The following is an 18,194-nucleotide window of genomic DNA, read 5'->3' as shown; positions in this document are numbered from 1 at the left end:
CACAATGTGATAGTGGAGTTCTCCATAGTGCTGAAGGTGGACAAAAAGGCAAGAAGACATGCTTCCATGGAGAGGACAGGAGGCCCTCAAAGATAACCCAGCGAAGGGAATGGGAGAAAATGACCAGGGTTTTGGCTGCAAGGACCTGGTGGCAATATGTCAAGAAGCATAATGAGCTGATGAAGATAGCCTAGGCCAGTGAATGCATCTTCATGTGACATCCCCTATGCATCACTCCATCAACCTCTCATGCTGTTCAATGCACTAAACTCTCACCACTAACTGATCCGCAGCTCCTGGCACTCAAAACTGAGTCCAAATACCCCACTTCATGTTTCTCACACCTTCCAATGATGCCATCCTCATTACGACCTCCTGTTGATTTCACATACTTCCAGCTATTTGGTTGTGGCAGGCATATTACTTAATCACAGTACTCCCCAGTCAATCACGAACACTCTTCCCTTTGTCTTTCTGGATTAAATGGGTCATAACAGGAGGGAGTAGAGTAGAACTGATGGAGTTAAGGATGCTGTGTCACCTGAGCCCTACGGAAGTGGCTCCTTGAACTATGGGATCCTCCATAACAGAGCATGGGGCGTTCAGTATTGCTGAGAGAATTCATTCATGGGATGCAGGCATCACTAGCTAGGCCAGTTTTTATTATCCATCTCTAACTGCCCTCGAGAAGCTGATGGTGAGCTGCCTTCCTGGATTGCTACCATCCACGCTGTGTAGGTACACCCACAGTGCTATTAGGGACGGACCCAGTGACAGTGAAAAAAAAGGTGATATCGTTACAAGTCAGGACGGTGTGTGGCTTAAAGGGGAACTTGCAGGTGGTGGTGTTCTCACACGTCTCCTGTCCTTGTCCTTCTAGCTGGTAGAGGTCATGGGTTTAGAACATACTGTTAAAGAGGCATCTTAAATATCACACTGCTGTCACTGTGTGTTAGTGGTTGAGGGAGTGAATGCTTAAGGTGGTGGATGGGGTCCCAATCAAACAGGAATATATTTTCTGGATGGTGTCAAGCTTCTTGAGTGTTGTTCGAGCTGCACTCATCCAGGTAAATGGGGAGTATCCATCACACTCTTCACTTATGCCTCGTAGATGGAGTGGTTGAAGCAAATTGCACAGATGCATTTAAGGGAAAACTAGTTAAGTAAATGAGGGAGAAAAGAACAGAAGGATATTTACAGGGAAAGCTGAAGTAAGGTGAGAGGAGGTTCGTGTGGAGAATAAGAACACACCTTTAGAACAAAACATCCATGCCTGTGCTGTAAATTCCAGGTGATAATGCTCTTCTTAACAAAACGTAATTTGGAAACAAGATTTATGAAACTATTTTCTAAAAATGTAGAAGAAAACATGCACAATTACCAACAATCATCAGTTACCCGTGAGTATTTTGTGAATCATGTGATACCAAGACTGAGAAACAGCTTTCAAATTCTTAAGCGTGTCATAAACTAAATATCAACCTTCTTCCAATGTACATTTTTTCATTTTCCACTTCATAGCGACAATGTTGGATTAGTGTTTAAAAATCAACGTTATTGGTTCATGTTTAGAAATCAAATGAGAATGAGGCGAGAGCATTGCAATACTGTAAAAATTGCATTTTATTTGTATAGACAATCCCTTCCCCATTCACTATTTAAAAAATGAATTTGAGAGATAAAATGTTAAACTTAAAAACGAGAAAGGATAAAAACTGGCAATGACTTTGTAAGCAATGCACTTTTTAAAATTCCCCTGGTAATCTTTCAAATTTTACTTTTCCAGCAGAAACCTACCTTTTGTTTTGCAGAATGCTGGATGAGTTCTATTATTTGTACTTTGTCTTGCTGTAGTCTTCTTTTCATGAGCTTTGAGCAATTAATATTCACAGCATCCAAGATATGTGAGGCATTGTACTCGACAAAAGAACGGCTGTCAATAACCAGCACTCTCTCCATGCCGTTCTCCAGCAGTCCCACCAGCTTCTCAGCAGTTACCATTTGAGTCCTGGCTTTTCCATCAGCCATGGTGACACTGGACTGTCCCCAAATTATGGGTTAGTTGGTACTTAAAGAACCAGCCACTTCATTACAGCAGAAACCTAGAACTTCACGTAGATTGCAAGTGATCGAGAAAAGTATAATCCATTTCAACAGTCTGTAAAGCTTGAACCGTTTCACTGCCGGTATCTTGTTGTTGGACAACTTTACTGTGGGTTGCTCGAAGTCACCATCACCTCATGAGTGCAAAGGATAACTCAGCTATACATCATTCTTCACCTGCATCTCCAACTCAACATTCTGAATGGAAAATCTGCAAACAAAACAAAAACAATCTTTAGAAAGAAGGACTAACAATAATCTGAAGATCAATTTACGAAATACAAATTAGTGTCGGAAAAAAGAGAAAAAGTTGCAAAGATATTTGGAATTAAATCTACTTTCGCCCAATTTTGAAATTACCACATGCAGCTCCCGTTTCAAAAATCACACAAAAGAATAAATACCCTCCCAAGAATTGCAACTTCACAAAACATTGTAATTAAAATACTTTGTAAATCAATTAAGATTTTAAATGCTACAATAACTATATTCAGAGTAAATATCCACATACAGGTCCGTGTTGGACAGCTTTGCCTATAACTCTTACATTAATTGTATGTTGTTGAATCTGAATAAATTATGTTCCTTTCCAAAAAGGACTTTCGGATTATAATTCACTCAAAAAGAATAACACCTCAGTATTCCAACGTGTCAAATTTCAACAGTTCAGCAGGAACTAAACACATGTCTGCCAAGCTCCATAGTAGGTTTTTTAAATATTATCCACTTTTCCAAATGATACCATATTCTACTAATTATATAGTTGCTCAGCATTGGTACAAGGAAGATTGACCATATAGAATTACAAGCCTCAGAGACGCGTTTAATACAATTTCTTTTGGGCATACAGTCTGCTTTATTTCAAAATGTCACAGCTACCAAAATTTACTTTCTCACAACACTGACATTGTAGCATTGCATTAAATTTACAATGAAGGTTTTGTGAATATGAAAATTAAAAATCTGTAATGTATTTTTCAGATCTATCTATATTTGTATAATACTAAAAAATCAATACTGGATAAAACTATTGCTAAAAGGGGTTTGGCCTTTTTACGTGCTTGCATTAGTTATTAAATCAAACTTGGCACAACTACAGGTTTGCAAATTTTGGGATGTCAGTAATATCAATCATACTTTGGTCACTGGAATCTCAAATCATCAACCAAACAAGTGTCATGCATTTGGCAGAGTATTGTTTAAATGGTGATCGATTGGAAAATGGTTATTTTCTTTGTTAGTCACAAGTAGGCTTAAATTCACACTGCAATAAAGTTACTGTGAAAATCCTCTAGTCGCCACACTCCAGTGAAGGTTCAGGTACACCGAGGGAGAATTTAGCATGGCCAATGCACCTATCCAGGGCGTCTTTCAGACTGTGTGAGGAAACCAAATCACCCTAAAAATCCCATGCAGGCAAGGGGAGAACGTGCAGACTGTCACCCAAGCCAGGAATTGAACCTGGGTCCCTGACACTGTGGGGCAGCAGTACTAACCACTAAAAAGGGGATCTAGATGTTCCACTGCACCAGTTACTGAAAGCAAGCTTGCAGGCTCAACAAGCAGTTAGGAAGGCAAATGGTAGGTTGGCCATCATTGCAAGAGGACTTAAGTACAGGAGCAAGGATGTCTTACTGCAATGTACAGGACCTTGGGGAGACCACAGCTAGAGTAGTTTTGATCTCCTTATCTAAGAAAGGATAAACTCGCCATAGAGGGAGTGAAGCGAAGGTTCACCAGATTGATTCCTGGGATGGCAGGATTGTCACACGATGAGAGATTGGGTCAGCTGGCATTTTAAAAATGGTGCCCTGGCCTTTCAAAAACCTTGAGCCCATGATGTTGTGGGACCTGACCTTTCACTTTCTTTCTCTAAGAGGCTATAAATACAGTGGAGGAAGTTGTCCTTGGGACTGGCAGCTTCCACACCATTTTTCCCACCCACTGTTCCACTCTGCCAGAAAATGAGAAATCCAATGCTTCATCTCCACGTGGTTCCCGAGGTTGGCCCAAGATGGATACTTTACAAGTTGGCTTGGGGCATGAGTGTAGGGGTGGGGTGGGGATGGGGGATAAATGGGTGAGAACTAGAGGGCCTAAAATTTATAATTCAACTGGGACTAAGTCCCAGAAAACTCAGGCAGGCTGGTCCTGCCTCATGAATCACTCACCTTCCATGGTCACCTCCACTCCGTTTCTGGGTTTGGATCAGACCTAGCAACTCAAAACTGGGCATCCACAAGGCACTGTGGACCATCAGCAGCAGCAGAGGTATGCTGAACTATAAGGTGTAACCTCCTGGCCTGGCATATCATCCACGTCAAGATGAGGGATTAACCCTGGTTCAATGAAGAATTCAGGAGGAGCAGTACCAGGCATGCCTTAAAAATGAGGTGTCAACTTGGCGAAGCTACAAGGACTACTTGCGTGCCAAACAGTGGAAACAGGATGCGATAGACAGGGTTCAGCAATCCCACACAGATCAAAGTTCTGCAGTTCTGCCACATCCAGCCATGAATGGTGGCGGACAATTAAACAACTCACTGGAGGAGGAAGCTCCACAAATATCCCCATCCCCAACGATGGAGATCCCAGCACATCAGTGCAAAAGAGAAGATTGATTTTCAACCAGAAGTGCCGAGGGGATGATCCATCTTAGAACGTCCCCACCATCACAGTCTTCAACCAATTTGATTCCCTCCATGTGATGCCAAGAAACAACTCAGTGCACTAAGTGCTGCAAAGGCTATAGACCCTGACAACATTTTGGCTCCAGAATTGGCCGTGCCCACAACCATGCTGTTCCAGTACAGCTACAACACTGGCCTCCCCGACAATGTGAAAAATTGGCCAGGTATGCCCTGGTCTACAAAATGCAGGAAAAATCCAACCCAGCCAAATACCACCCCATCAGTCTACTCTCAATCATCAGTAAAGTGATGGAAAGTCTCCTCAACAGTGCTATCAAGTGGTACTTACTCAGCAATAACTTGCCTACTGATACTCAGTTTTGGTTCTGTCAGGGTCACTCAGCTCCTGACTTTATTACACCCTTGGGTCAAACATAGATAAAAGAGCTGAATTCCAGAGCTGGGGCGAGAGTAACTGCTCTTGACATTAAGGCAGGATTTGCCCGAGTGTGACATCGGGGAGCTCAAGCAAATCTGGAGTCAATGGGATTCAGGGGAAAAACTCTCAATTGATTAGAGTCTAGCACAAAGAAAGATGGTTGTGGCTGTTGGAGCTCCATCATCTAAGTCTCGGGACATCACTGCAGGAGTTTCTCAGGATTAGTGTACTAGGTCCAACTATCTGTAGCTGCTTCATCAATGACATTCCCACCATTCTAAGTGGAGATGTTCGCAGATGATTGCACAATGTTCAGCACCATTCGTGACTCCCCAGATATTGAAACAGTCCAGTTCCAAATGCAGCGACCTAGACAAGATTCAGGCTTGTACTGATAAGTGGTAAGTAACACTAGCACCACACAACTGACAGGCAATGACCATCTCCAACAAGAGAGAATCCAACCATCTCTCCTTGACATTCAGTAGCATTGCCATCACTGAATCCCCCACTATCAACACCCCGAGGGATTACCAGTGACCCGAAATTGAACTGAATCAGCCATATAAATGCCGTGGCTACATGAGAAGATACTAGGCTGGTAATCCTGCAGAAAGTAACTTATCTCCTTCCTCCCCAAAGCCAGTCCACCATCTCCAAGGCACAAGTCAGGAGTGGGATGGAATACTCTCCACTCACCTGGATGAGTGCAGCTCCGACAACACTCAAGGAGCTCAACGCCATCTAGGACAAAGCAGCCTGCTTGATTGGCATCCCTTCCACAAACATTCACTCCCTCCAACAGTGATGCACAGCGGCAGCATCATGTACCATCTAAAGATATCCTGCAGCAACTCACCAAGGTCTTTCAACGGCACCCTCCAAACCCACGATCTCCACTACCTAGAAGGACAAGGGCAACAGATGCATGGAAACACCACCACCTGCAAATTCCCCTCCAAGCCACACACCATCCTGATTTGGAATTATTTCACAGCTCCTTCACTGTCGCTGGGTCAAAATCCATGGCTCCATTCAAGGACCCTCCAGCTCCATCTGTGTGGAGAGTGGGAAGGAAAAGAATGAGAGAGACAAACATGGGAAAGCAGAGTGAGGGAGAGACACACACAGTGGGAAAAGAAAGCAAGCAAAAAGTTGTGCCAAGTTCCAGAAGTGCTGTGTGAGAGACACAGAAGCTGTGCTACTCAGGGCTTTTTTTTGGATAATCTAATTTCAATGTATATAGTATTGCCAGCATATTCAGCGATTTATTTTGCAACTTATTCCAGCAGCTACGCAGAGTGCTGCACATATGGTACAGTATCTTAAATTGTACGTTAGTTTATTTGGGTAAGAAGGAACCCACAATTCACTTAAACTGTTCACTTAAAGTTGTGACGTACAGGAAGGCAGCCATTGTGAGGACTTATTGTATTACATTCAATTTCAATTGGTTTCAGAACTGCAAATGCACATGTGATGGTGTCCTATAGAACACTTGGAATTCAAACAGTAACTATTCACTTGTGCATTCAAGTGACTTTGACTTTTTCTTTCCTTGTACAATGCCAAATCAGCGCAAGACGACGATTAAATAACAAACAATAAATGGGGACTGAGTGGAAGTCTAGCATGCTGTTCTTTCACTTCTGGTTTCTGAGCTACAACCCAGCTCAAACTGATGGAATCAAAGGGGCCAATTCTAATCCAACTCCTCAGGTTGGTAAGAGTGGGTCTGGATTAGCCGCCTGTTTTACATCACACCTAATTTTAATGTCCACCACAGTTAATGACAGGTAAAGTTGGGGAATATTAAATAAGTTAGGTCAAAATTACTTCCAAAATCTCTACTTTTCTTCCCTGCATCCACTATACAAAATGAATTTTGACAGACTTAAAGCGGTTTCTGTTGAACCGTGACCCACTGCACAAAACTGCCCGGACTTTAATAAAACGGAAGAGAAGCTGTTTATTTTTCTCTGGTATTTTCTGTCACTTTATATTTGTCTTGTTAATTTTGAAGCTATATGTACACATGGAACACTTTTAACTCTACATACTTGGCTTTCATCAAATTAGACAGGAATGGCATTGTGCTTAAATATACTGTATAATTTTGTTTTACTCAACACTCCCTCCCACAGGGCAATTATTCTCTTTCAATTAAGTACAGTGCAAATGTAATTAGAGTAGCACATATCCAATTCCCCCAGCGATTAAAGGTTGTCTAAGATCAGGTACAGTGGGAACCCACACCCCACCGCCCTCTGAGGCCTGCATCTCCCCACACACATTCCATCTGGATCATCAAAATTCAATTTGTCACTGCCATAGACTAGATTTGGGTGCTCACAAACAAAGCAGCAACAAATTGTAGGAAAGAGTATTCTGCTGTATGTCCATCTCTGATCCATCATTGCTATGCCTCTACCTTGTTACACTTTCTTAAACAACTTCAGATTCAATCTTTCGATGATCGGTTGAATAACCTACAACTGAAAGCCAACACAGTCAAAAATTGATATTAAGGTTCAATTTTAACACGGTGCTGCTGTAATCTCTGCCATGCCACAGAATATGAGTTTGCCATTGATTACAAATACAATACCTTGCAGAAATGTAGTAGAAAAAAGTGGAAAGATCTTTTGCCTTGCATAATATGCCAAGTTCCCCTGTCTGCTATTCACTGAAACTAAGCACAAAGTACCCAGCATAGCAGACCAATCATCTGTAATTGCTGATTTAACTTGACTCCAGATCCCCAAATATATCCATTTGAAAATTATTTTCATATTCAAATTCCCTACATGTCTTTGCCACTCCCTGACTCTAACTTCATCCAGACCTACAAACTTCTGAGAGTCTGCATTCCTCTAATTCTGTCCTGTTGTGCATTCCCCACTTCCTGCACCCAGCAGTTATCTCAGCCCTAAGCTCTGGAATTCCCTCCGGAAACCCCTCTGCCTTGTTCTGCACCTTAAGACCCATTTTAAAACCTACTGCTTTGACCAAACTTTTGGTCACCCATCCCAAGGTCTCCTTACTTGACGTCATGTCAACTTTTGTCTTGCTATGCTTGTACAAAATTCCTTGGGACTTTTTACTGCGCTAAAGTGCCAAACAAAGTGAAATTATTACAGTTTTAGGGAGAACATAGAGAAAAAGTTGATAAAACCATGATGTAGAAGAGTACACAAAATATTTTATTATCTGATTATGGGGTAAAATTTCTGCTTTGGGCGCAATTGGCAATTTTGGTGCAAATTGCGTTTGAAATTATGCTAATTTTCCAACAAGAAGTTATGGTTCAAATTTAAATACAAACTCCATTGCATAATCACAAATGCAAAATTTTCCACCATCAGGCAACATTTTAGAAAACTAACGTTAGAGTGATTTTAAAAAGAGCCTCATTGAAACTTGTAAACACAACTCGCGGAAACTTGCCACACACTCTGATTCAATTTGGGGGTGTGGGCAGTTCACTAGGCAGAGGGCTGCTGGCTCTCTGCCCACTTTAAACTCAAATTTTGTGCAAGATCTAACTTACATTGGAAGTCCATCATTCTGTTTACTGATTTGGTCAAATTCAGGTGAACCCTGTGAAACATATTTAAGTTTATATACTAGTCATAGAATCATAGAAACCCTACAGTGCAGAAGGAGGCCATTCGGCCCATCGAGTCTGCACCGACCACAATCCCACCCAGGCCCTACCCCCACATATTTACCCGCTAATCCCTCTAACCTATGCATCTCAGGACTCTAAGGGACAATTTTTAACCTGGCCAATCAACCTAACCCGCACATCTTTGGACTGTGGGAGGAAACCGGAGCACCCGGAGGAAACCCACTAGTGTCACATGTATTTTTACATTAACACTGCAATGAAGTTACTGTGAAAATCCCATAGTCGCTGCACTCAGGTGCCTGTTCGGGTACACAGAGGGAGAATTTAGCATGGCCAATGCACCTAACCAGCACGTCTTTTGGACTGTGGGAGGTAACTGGAGCACCCGGAGGAAACACATAGACACGGGGAGAACGTGCAGACTCCACACAGACAGTGACCCAAGCTGGGAATTGAACCCAGGTTCCTGACGCTGTGAGGCAGCAGTGCTAACCACTGTGCCACTGTCCATCCCTATATGGATATATCCCTATATCCAGCCACAGAATAATAACTTTTTGCTTGTCCACAATGACCATAATATCAATATTCTTCTTCCTCATGGGTTTATATTTCTTCTACTTTCTAATTGGCTGCATTCTATTTTCATATTTCATGAATGATGTTGCTCAAAAGCAAAAGATTTTCTCAAATTCCCCAAAAACATTCCCATCGCAATGTAGTGACAAAACCTCTCAAACATACAGTTGCCATGATAACCTCCGACCATTCTACTAACTTGCCACAAAGCATAAAATTTATAATATGACAAAAAGAAATTTAAGAAAATCACAAAGGTACCAATTCTTTTATCCAATAATTTCCACTACCCCTCAATTTTCACCACTTTTATGCATTCCACTTGGCTTTTTAAAAATGCATTCATGCAATATGGGTATCACTGGCTAGGCCAGCATTTAATACCAATTCCCTATGAGAAAGGGGTGGTGCGATGCCTTCTAAAATCACTGCAGTCTGTGTGGTGAAGGCACTCGTATTCCCTTGGTGCTACTAAGTTAAGGAGTTCCAGGATTTTGATCCAGCAACAATGTATAACACAGATATATTTCCATGTCAGGATGTTGTGAGATTTGAAAATAGTGGTGTTCCTGTACACCTGGTGGCCTTGTCCTTCTAGATAGGAGGTGGCTTAGGGAACTGTTATCAAACAACTTTGGCAAGTTGCTTCATGCTTCTTGTACAAGACACACACTTCAGTGAGAATTCGATGGTGGTGGAGGAAATGAATGGTTAAGCTGGTGAATGGGGTGCCCAACAATAAAGCTGTTTTGTCCTGGTTGATGTTGAGTTTGAGTGTTGTTGGAGATGCATTCATCCAGGCAAGTGGAGAGTATTCCATCACACACCTGACTTGTGCCTTGTAGATGATGGAAAGACATTTGGGCGGGAGGGGTGGGGAGGGTTGTATGGGGTAAGGAAATGAGACATGTAGCACAGAATTCCTAGTCTCTGTCCTGCTCATTAGCCACAGTATTTATGTGGCTGGTCCTGTTCCATTTCTAGTCAGTGGTGACCCCCAGGATGTTGATGGCAAGGGATTCAAAGGTGTCACTGAATGATGATGCCATTGAATGACAAGAAAGAGGTGGTTAGACATCCTCTTGTCAGAGATCGTCCAGCACTTGAGTGGCATGAATGTTATTTGCCATTCATCAGTCCAAGTTCAAATGCTGTCCAGGTCTGGCTCAGTGCAGATGTAAATTACTCCAATATCTGAGGAGTTGTGAATAGAACAGAACACTCTGGAATCATTGGTGAATATCCCCACATTTCTGATCTAATGACGTAAGGAGGGTAATTGATGAAACAGCTGAAGATGGTTGGACCTAGAACATTGCCTTGAGGAACTCCCGCAGCGATGTCTTGGGTTTGAGATGATTGGTCTCCAACAACCAGAGCCGTCACCTTCCTTTGCACTAAGTATGATTCTAGCCGATGGAGATTTAACCCTCGGTTCCCTAAGATTCCTTGATGCCACACTTAATCAAATACTTCCTTGATGTCAAGCGCAGCCACTCTCACCTTTTCTCAGGAACATAGCTCTTTAGTCCATACCTGCACAAAGACTGTAACAAGATCTGAAGCCAAGTTGTTCTAAGCATCAGTGAGCATGTTTTTCATAAGTAACTATTACCCTAATAGCACCATCAACAACACTTTCAAGCACCTTTCTGATGCTGGACAGCAGACCATTGGAACAGTAATTGATCAGATGGAATTGTTGTGATTGTTGGGGACAGGACATACCCAAGCAAATTTCCAGTTGCCAATGGTGTAGCCATCATGCAACAGCTTGACAAGGGGATGAAGCTAGTTCTGGAGCACAAGTTTCATCATTACTGTCAGGATGTTGTATGGTTCATAATCTCTATTGTATCCAGTTCCTTCAGATATTTCCTGATATCACATGGGCTGAATTAAATTGATTGAAGATTGACATCTTTGAAGCTATGGGGCACAGGGGAGACCTAGGTGGAAAATTCACCAGGCGCTTCTGCTGGAAGATATCTGAAAAAGCTTCAGCCTTGTCTTTTGCACTCACAAACTGGTCTCTGCTAACAGTGAGGTTGGGGATACTCATGGAGATTCCTCCTCCCATTAGTTTAACTGTCCACCACCATTGCCCACAACAATCAAGATAAATATGGGTGGTCCAAGGATCATGAAAGTAAGAATAGCGATAAATAAGATGAAAAACAATGAACCCAAAGGCCCAAATGAAATAATCATCAGGCAACTTCAAAGTTTCAGTAGACTTTGAGACTCTTATCTTTAAAGTTTACAACAGGATTAATCCCTGAAGACTTGAATAAAGAAGGTGCCGGAGCGAGGTGACTTCTTGCGAGCTGTCCCCAACAAACCCTCTAATTCTATCTTTTACTTTCGTTCTATGCTTTTAAAACTCTACGCTAACTCTTTTAAACTCTCTAATAATGCCCTATTTCAATCTCTTATACTATATTCTGCACCCTCCCCCTTTCTGCTCCCCTATGTACTCTATGAATGGTATGCTTTGTCTGTATAGCACGCAAGAAACCATATTTTTCACTGTATCCCAATACATGTGACAATAATAAATCAAATCAAATCATTCACAGTTGGATGTAGCAGGACTGCAGAACTTTAATCTGAGATAATGGCTGTGGAATTATTTCTGTTTCTAACATGCTACTGCCACGGTTTATCAGGAATAGTCTTGTATCTGGTCATTTTGAGGTAAGCCTACTGTTGGTTTTGCATGTTCTGCTCCACTCCTTAAGGAACCAGGAATGGATTTCTAGCTTGATGATAGGGTGAGGAACATGCCAGACATAAGGTTAGAGATTGTGGAATACAATTCAGCTGCAGGATCATGGATCATCATTTTGATGCTCTAGATCTGATCTGAACCTATACCATTATAGAGGTGTTGGCACACAGCAGGATGGAGGGTATGCTCAGTGTGAAGATGGGATTTTGTTTCGAAAGGATTGTATGATGGTCGCTCCCACCACAGGTCGCAACACTGTCAATGACAGGTGCTTCAGCAAGGATGAGGTTTTCCTTCTCTCACCACCTACTGGACACTTGGTCTGGCAGCTACATCATTCAGGAGTTGACATGTGTGGTCAGTAATACGGTTATCAAATCACCCTTGGGTGAGGAACACTGAAATCACCCATCCCACTGTTTATTCTGTGCCCTTGCTATCGTCAATGTGTCTTCCATGAGGTGTTCAACATGGTGGGTCAGTAGGTTGTAATCAGGAGAAGGTTTCCTTGCCCATGTTTGACCTGATTCCATGAGATTTCATGGGGCTTGGGGTCAATGTTGAGGGTTCCCAGGGCCACTTCTTCCTGACTGTATACAATTGTGGTGGCACCTCTGCTTGGTTTGTCATGTGCTGGGAAAACAAACATTCCCAGGGATAGTGGAGGAAGAGTCTGATAGAAGTCAACATACAACTATATCAGGCTGGTACATGTTCTCCCAATTTTGGCACGTCCCCAAATGTTGGCGGGGAGGGTTGACTGGGCTCTTGAAAGATCGACCATGCTTTCAACTCATATACACCCTTCCCTAGTATTTCACAACCCAACCCGCCCAAATGTGATTCAATGTTCTACCCTAAACAGACCAACACATCATAACTGCACCACTCAGGTTCCATCACAATGCATACACTGAATGCACAATCCTATTGCAGGGCTGATCCAATAACTGAGCCCACTACATGGCCTGCTCTTCGAATTCCCAGTTCAACACATACCCCAAAACTGATGATTTGCCACTCCCGCCCAGTCTCAACTTTAAATTTTATACAGACAACTCCCCTACCCTCAGGAAACCAAAATCAAATATTATGTCACTCCCGCTTACTCCGGCTCAATCTTATCCCACTCCGATGTCCCCCAGTTGCTGTTCTCCTCTCAGACATTCTCATGGACTCCGCTACAAACTTTCCAATCTTTCTGTTTCAGAATTGCTCCATGCTACCTCTTACATTCTGCCATTTTCTCCCTTCTCTCACTTAAGCACCATGTTATCTCTTTTTTTAAGGAAATAAAATGCACATTGTGTGCTTTAACTAAACATTTCAGACATATAAAGCACAAATATTGCTGTTCAGGGACAAGGGCATAATTTCAAAAGATTTGTGCAAATTATTAGATAGAATGCCAAATATAATTTTGCTTATGGAAAGCAGCAGAAAGAACCATGTAAAAAAGTTAAGTATTGAAAAACAGATTGACTGTTATAAGATAACTGTAGCAAAAGACATTAATATGTTGATATAAAAGCCTATCCATTGCCTGAATTACGACAGTGATTTCAAAATAATCAGTAGTATATTTAATACAAAACAGTTTCACTTCTTGTGCTGAAATTACACTGGAGAACTTGTTCCATCCCTTGCTACTTCTCCCTTTGTCATTCATATAGATCTAGAGTTTGCAAGTCATTCCCATCATTTTACATTATGAAATTGTGCTACTTACACAGTCTTTAGCAACTCTGTCAAATATTATTTACAGATGCACTGTGCTATGTACCCACATAATTGTTTTGCATCCAGTACATGTCTGTAGAGAAAAAGTGGCCCATGCAGAACAAAAGGTTGCGTGGGAAACGTTTGAGACAAAACATACCATTCACAAAACACAAACCACTACCTTCCAAATCATTTAGTACCTCATTCTTTAAAAAATCCATTCGCTAAAAAGCTACTGATGAACAACTGACAATCATCATAACACTAGTTAAACAAGTGCCTCCAGTATATTTTTTCAGGCTTTGTGCTGGTTTCCATTCATAAAAATGCATCCTAGTCCCTAACAACATTTGTGAAAAAGAAATCACAAAATCACTAAGACGACTCAGTCATCAAATCTTTCAACTGTACAGGCTTCTTCTCTCACAGATTTACCTTCTCAAATCCAGAACTTCACACCTTTCAGCAAATATACTTTGTGGCTCCGTACATGTGTTAATTTTAAAAATCGGCCCTTCTCATGGACTTCCTTTTATAAATTGGAAGTCCAAAGATGTGTGGATTATGTCGATTGACCATGCTCGATGGTCCCTTAATGTCCCAAGATGTGTAGATTAGGGGGATTAGCAGGATAAATATGTGGGATTACGAGGAAACAGCAGGGGGATGGGCCTTGATAAGATGCTCTGTCAGAGAGATGGTGCAGACTTGATGAGCCAAATGGCCTCCATCTGCACTGTAGGCATTCGAAGTGCATAGATTTAAAAGTTGGGCATTCCGAAAGTGTCCACTGCATTGGGCCAGGTAGGAAAATTGGGCTAGTTTGGAATTAGTGCTACCTCTCTCAGTAGAGACTGGTCAGACCTTAAGTTAAACCTTATGTTTCAAAATTAAACAAAAAGTAATTACCCATACCATGTGGTTTTCATTTGTCTGCGGATTTTTACAATATTAAATGTGAATCCCTACATGAGCATTAAGTTTATTTTGCAAATTGCTTTAAATGCTAAAAATTTACAATCCTATTTTAGCATCGTGTTCCTGTAGGAATATAAAAACCCAGCTCATCTTCAAATAATGCGCAATGCTAAAACTGTAACACATAAACGCACATTATATATGCATTTCTCTTATCCTTCCTCTTACCTACAGCTGAATCTGCAGAGATTAGAGTTCTCGGGCTTCAAAAAAGCATTTTTTTAAAAAAATCTCTAAATGGCAACCATCAAGTTTTCACAATGTGAACACAAATTGCGGTTGTACAAAAAATAAATTATTGAACAAATTGGATGAAACTGACTACAACATCTGCACATTTTGTACCAAGGAAGATTATTAATAAGGTGGCTGATTAGAAAACAGTGTCTCTTGCCAACACATGATGGTCACACAAGATGGCTGCCAATACCCATTTGCCCATGTACAGTGGATGTGATTGTGCAGAAATCCAATTATGTTACTGCTGGAGTCTACAGCCTGGAACTCGGAATGGCAGAAGGGGATGGGGAGGATTTGCAAACGGTAGACTAAAGTCTTTTCCTTGTGGGATATTTTGCTGCAGTCACACTGGTCAGTTTTTCTGAACTCTGTCTCACCTTCCTAGTAATATAAGTGCATTGTACATTGCAGTGAGTATTAAACAAGGCAAATTCACAACTGCCTACAATACACGTACATTACTGGGTTAATGAGGCAGCGTTTAGAAACACTGACCAACATAACTGTAGTAAAATATCCCACCAGGAAAAGATTTTAGTTTTCCGTATGCAAATCCTTGCCTTCATACCCCTGTAAGTGGAATATCCAAAATCCATCAGTGTCAGTCTAGGACAGAAACTCACATCATTCTCTACTCCTGCTGCCAATGATGGCTACACAACGCCCCCTAAAAATACGGCGGCCATTAACCCAGGCCTGTCATCAGCATACAACTGTGCATGCACAGCATTGGCAGAAAATGTAGCCATTTGAAAATGGCTCCTTAATTGTTAATCTGATGACAAATTATTTCAGCCACAGCCATAAGCTCATTCCACTTCTTTCGGTTTCTCTCCTGCCCCAGTGCCTTGAGCTGAAACAAAAGTATCACAATTTTAACTCCGCGTAATTGAATTTCAGACCTCTGCTCCAGTCCATCACCTAGATTGCTGATTGGAATTGTTACAACATTGTCTTGCCTCCATTTCCAAAACTGCAAACCAGGCAAAACACGCTTCGTGATGACCTCAAATCCTTGACCTTCCACAAGATCCTTGCTGCTTAGTGAGAATCCTCTGATTTACAAGATCTTCACTTCAATTAAAGTATCAAATCATCTAAGAAACTACAGGCCTGCCATGAAAGAGACAGACAATCATAAATTGTAGTAGTGTTTTACTTCTTCTGTATCTAAACTTTGTGTGTTGAGTGAGTGAGACATCGTGTTTTAAAAATCCAGGGCAAGTATGTGATAATAAATATCCCTTTTTTTAAAAAAAACTCCCTAAAAGCTTGTTGCTGAGATTATTTAAATTGGGCAAACTCTTTGAGGGTAAGAAAACACATGCCTTTCATATACAAATATACTGATATTTGGCAATAAAAAGGAACTCATAAATTTTGTCCATGACAGTTGTGTATCCAGAGCAGCTACCCCTTGGCCTCTGCTAATATCATTCATTTGTTTGCCAGAACGACATAGGAGATTGTGGTCTGGTGGGAACTCCAGTCTGCCTTTCCTTCATGTGCTATAAATTCCAGGCCTCCATGTTGTGATTTCTCATAGAGTGTTGCTAACAAAAAAAATGGAGATGGGGGAAGAATAGAGCACATAATCAGAAACCCGTTACGAGATGTATTAAATTACTATTTTTCTTCTCTTGGTTTTTCCCTCAGTTACTATTTGTTTTCAAAAAAAAAAGGCGATCCTTACGTGTGCATTGACATTTGTGCACTAGATTTTTAACAAGACCATTAGGTTCAGTACGCCTGTCCCAGTGTTCCATTATCTTTAACATAGCATATTTTGATCAAGTCAGGATGGATTTTTTTGACACTGATAAAAATTTGGACAAACAAATCAAAAATTAAAAACCAAATATAGGTTATAAAAAAGGTAACATTTTACTAATGTGGTTTCTTACTAACAAAAGATATTTGAAAACAGAGAGAGCTGTCCTTGGCTTCCTGGAAATGTTTTCAACTCTTTTACGGAATGCTACTCAAATCAACTGCAACAAGATTAAAATGCCAAAAAATTATTCAACATCAGTTGATTCAATAAGACCTTTTAACTGATTTATGACAATCTGGCTAACTGAGGAAGTGTTAGTTTAAATGACAATTTAAAATTTTGCCAAGGGTGAAGGTCAAACTATATATTTTCCCTTGAAAACAGCCAGCCAATTGTTGTCTCCATTTAAACTCAAGTAACCTTTTGTCCTATTGACTCGAACAGAAAAACAGAAAGTCCTTCTGTATTCTTAAAAGGGTACAAAGGTCATTTTTTTTTGTTTTGACTTATCACAATTATTACAGTTACCATAAGAGATAGCTTTACACTTGTGGTCTTGTTTCAAGCAATACCCCAAATTACTGTCATAATGCTGTTTAATACTCATACCAATTTAAAATAAATTAATTTTCGCCAATAAACACAAATTTGCAAATTTTCTTGCAGCTCGATGGATAAATTACCAACCTGCCAACAGACCAAGGTAAAGTACCAGGTTTGATCATTAGTCTATGGTAAGTTAGCTATTGTCAGCTAAGGCGAGGATAGGAGTACTGCAGTTGTCTTCACTTGCCCCTGGGGTGCTAAAAGGGGTAAACAGAGCGCATATTGCTGACTTCTAACGAGTGATCTCTGGTGGAAAGCATGCCTGAATAGCTAACAAAAACAGAAAATTCTGGAGAAACTTATGGGTTATCCTGACTTGAAATGTTGGCTCCATTCTCTCTCCACAGATGCTGTCAGATTTGCTGAGTTTCTCCAGCATTTTCTGTTTTTGTTTCAGATTCCAGCTTCCACAGTATTTTGCCTTTATGCCCGAATACATAAAATTTATTAGTGTCACGAGTAAGCTTACATTAACACTGCAATGAAGTTACTGTGAAAATCCCCTCGTTGCCACACTCCGGCGCCTGTTCGGGTTCACTGAGGGAGAATTTAGCATGGCCAATCCACCTAACCAGCATGTCTTTAGGACTGTGGGAGGAAAACGGAGCACCCGGAGGAAACCCACGCAGACATGGTGAGACTGTGCGGAGTCTGCACAGTCAGTCAAGTTGGGAATCTAACCTGGGTCCCTGACGCTGTGAGACAGCAGTGCTAACCACTGTGCCACCCCTTGACCAGGGATAGATTGAAGTTCACATTTA

The 18,194-nt window shown here is 41.2% G+C and overlaps 1 protein-coding gene across 3 annotated transcripts in view; it reads right to left on the bottom strand.

Moving 5' to 3' along the window:
- dusp16 (dual specificity phosphatase 16) overlaps nucleotides 1-18,194 on the bottom strand; it is a 95,835-nt gene that overhangs the window by 49,146 nt on the left and 28,495 nt on the right. For 2 of the 3 annotated variants that reach the window (XM_078219938.1, XM_078219936.1), the window contains exon 2: nucleotides 1,798-2,314. In XM_078219938.1, the coding sequence (XP_078076064.1) occupies nucleotides 1,798-2,028 (231 nt within the window). In that variant the 5' untranslated portion in view covers nucleotides 2,029-2,314. Of the gene's footprint in view, nucleotides 1-1,797; nucleotides 2,315-6,031; nucleotides 6,229-18,194 lie in introns of all 3 variants that reach the window. The other variant, XM_078219937.1, reaches the window with a different exon arrangement.

The sequence above is a fragment of the Mustelus asterias genome, chromosome 9 (assembly GCF_964213995.1).
Source record: "Mustelus asterias chromosome 9, sMusAst1.hap1.1, whole genome shotgun sequence".
Classification (NCBI taxonomy): domain Eukaryota; kingdom Metazoa; phylum Chordata; class Chondrichthyes; order Carcharhiniformes; family Triakidae; genus Mustelus; species Mustelus asterias.
Note: the sequence above shows the minus strand (reverse complement) of the source record. Positions and strands in the feature narration are given on the sequence as shown.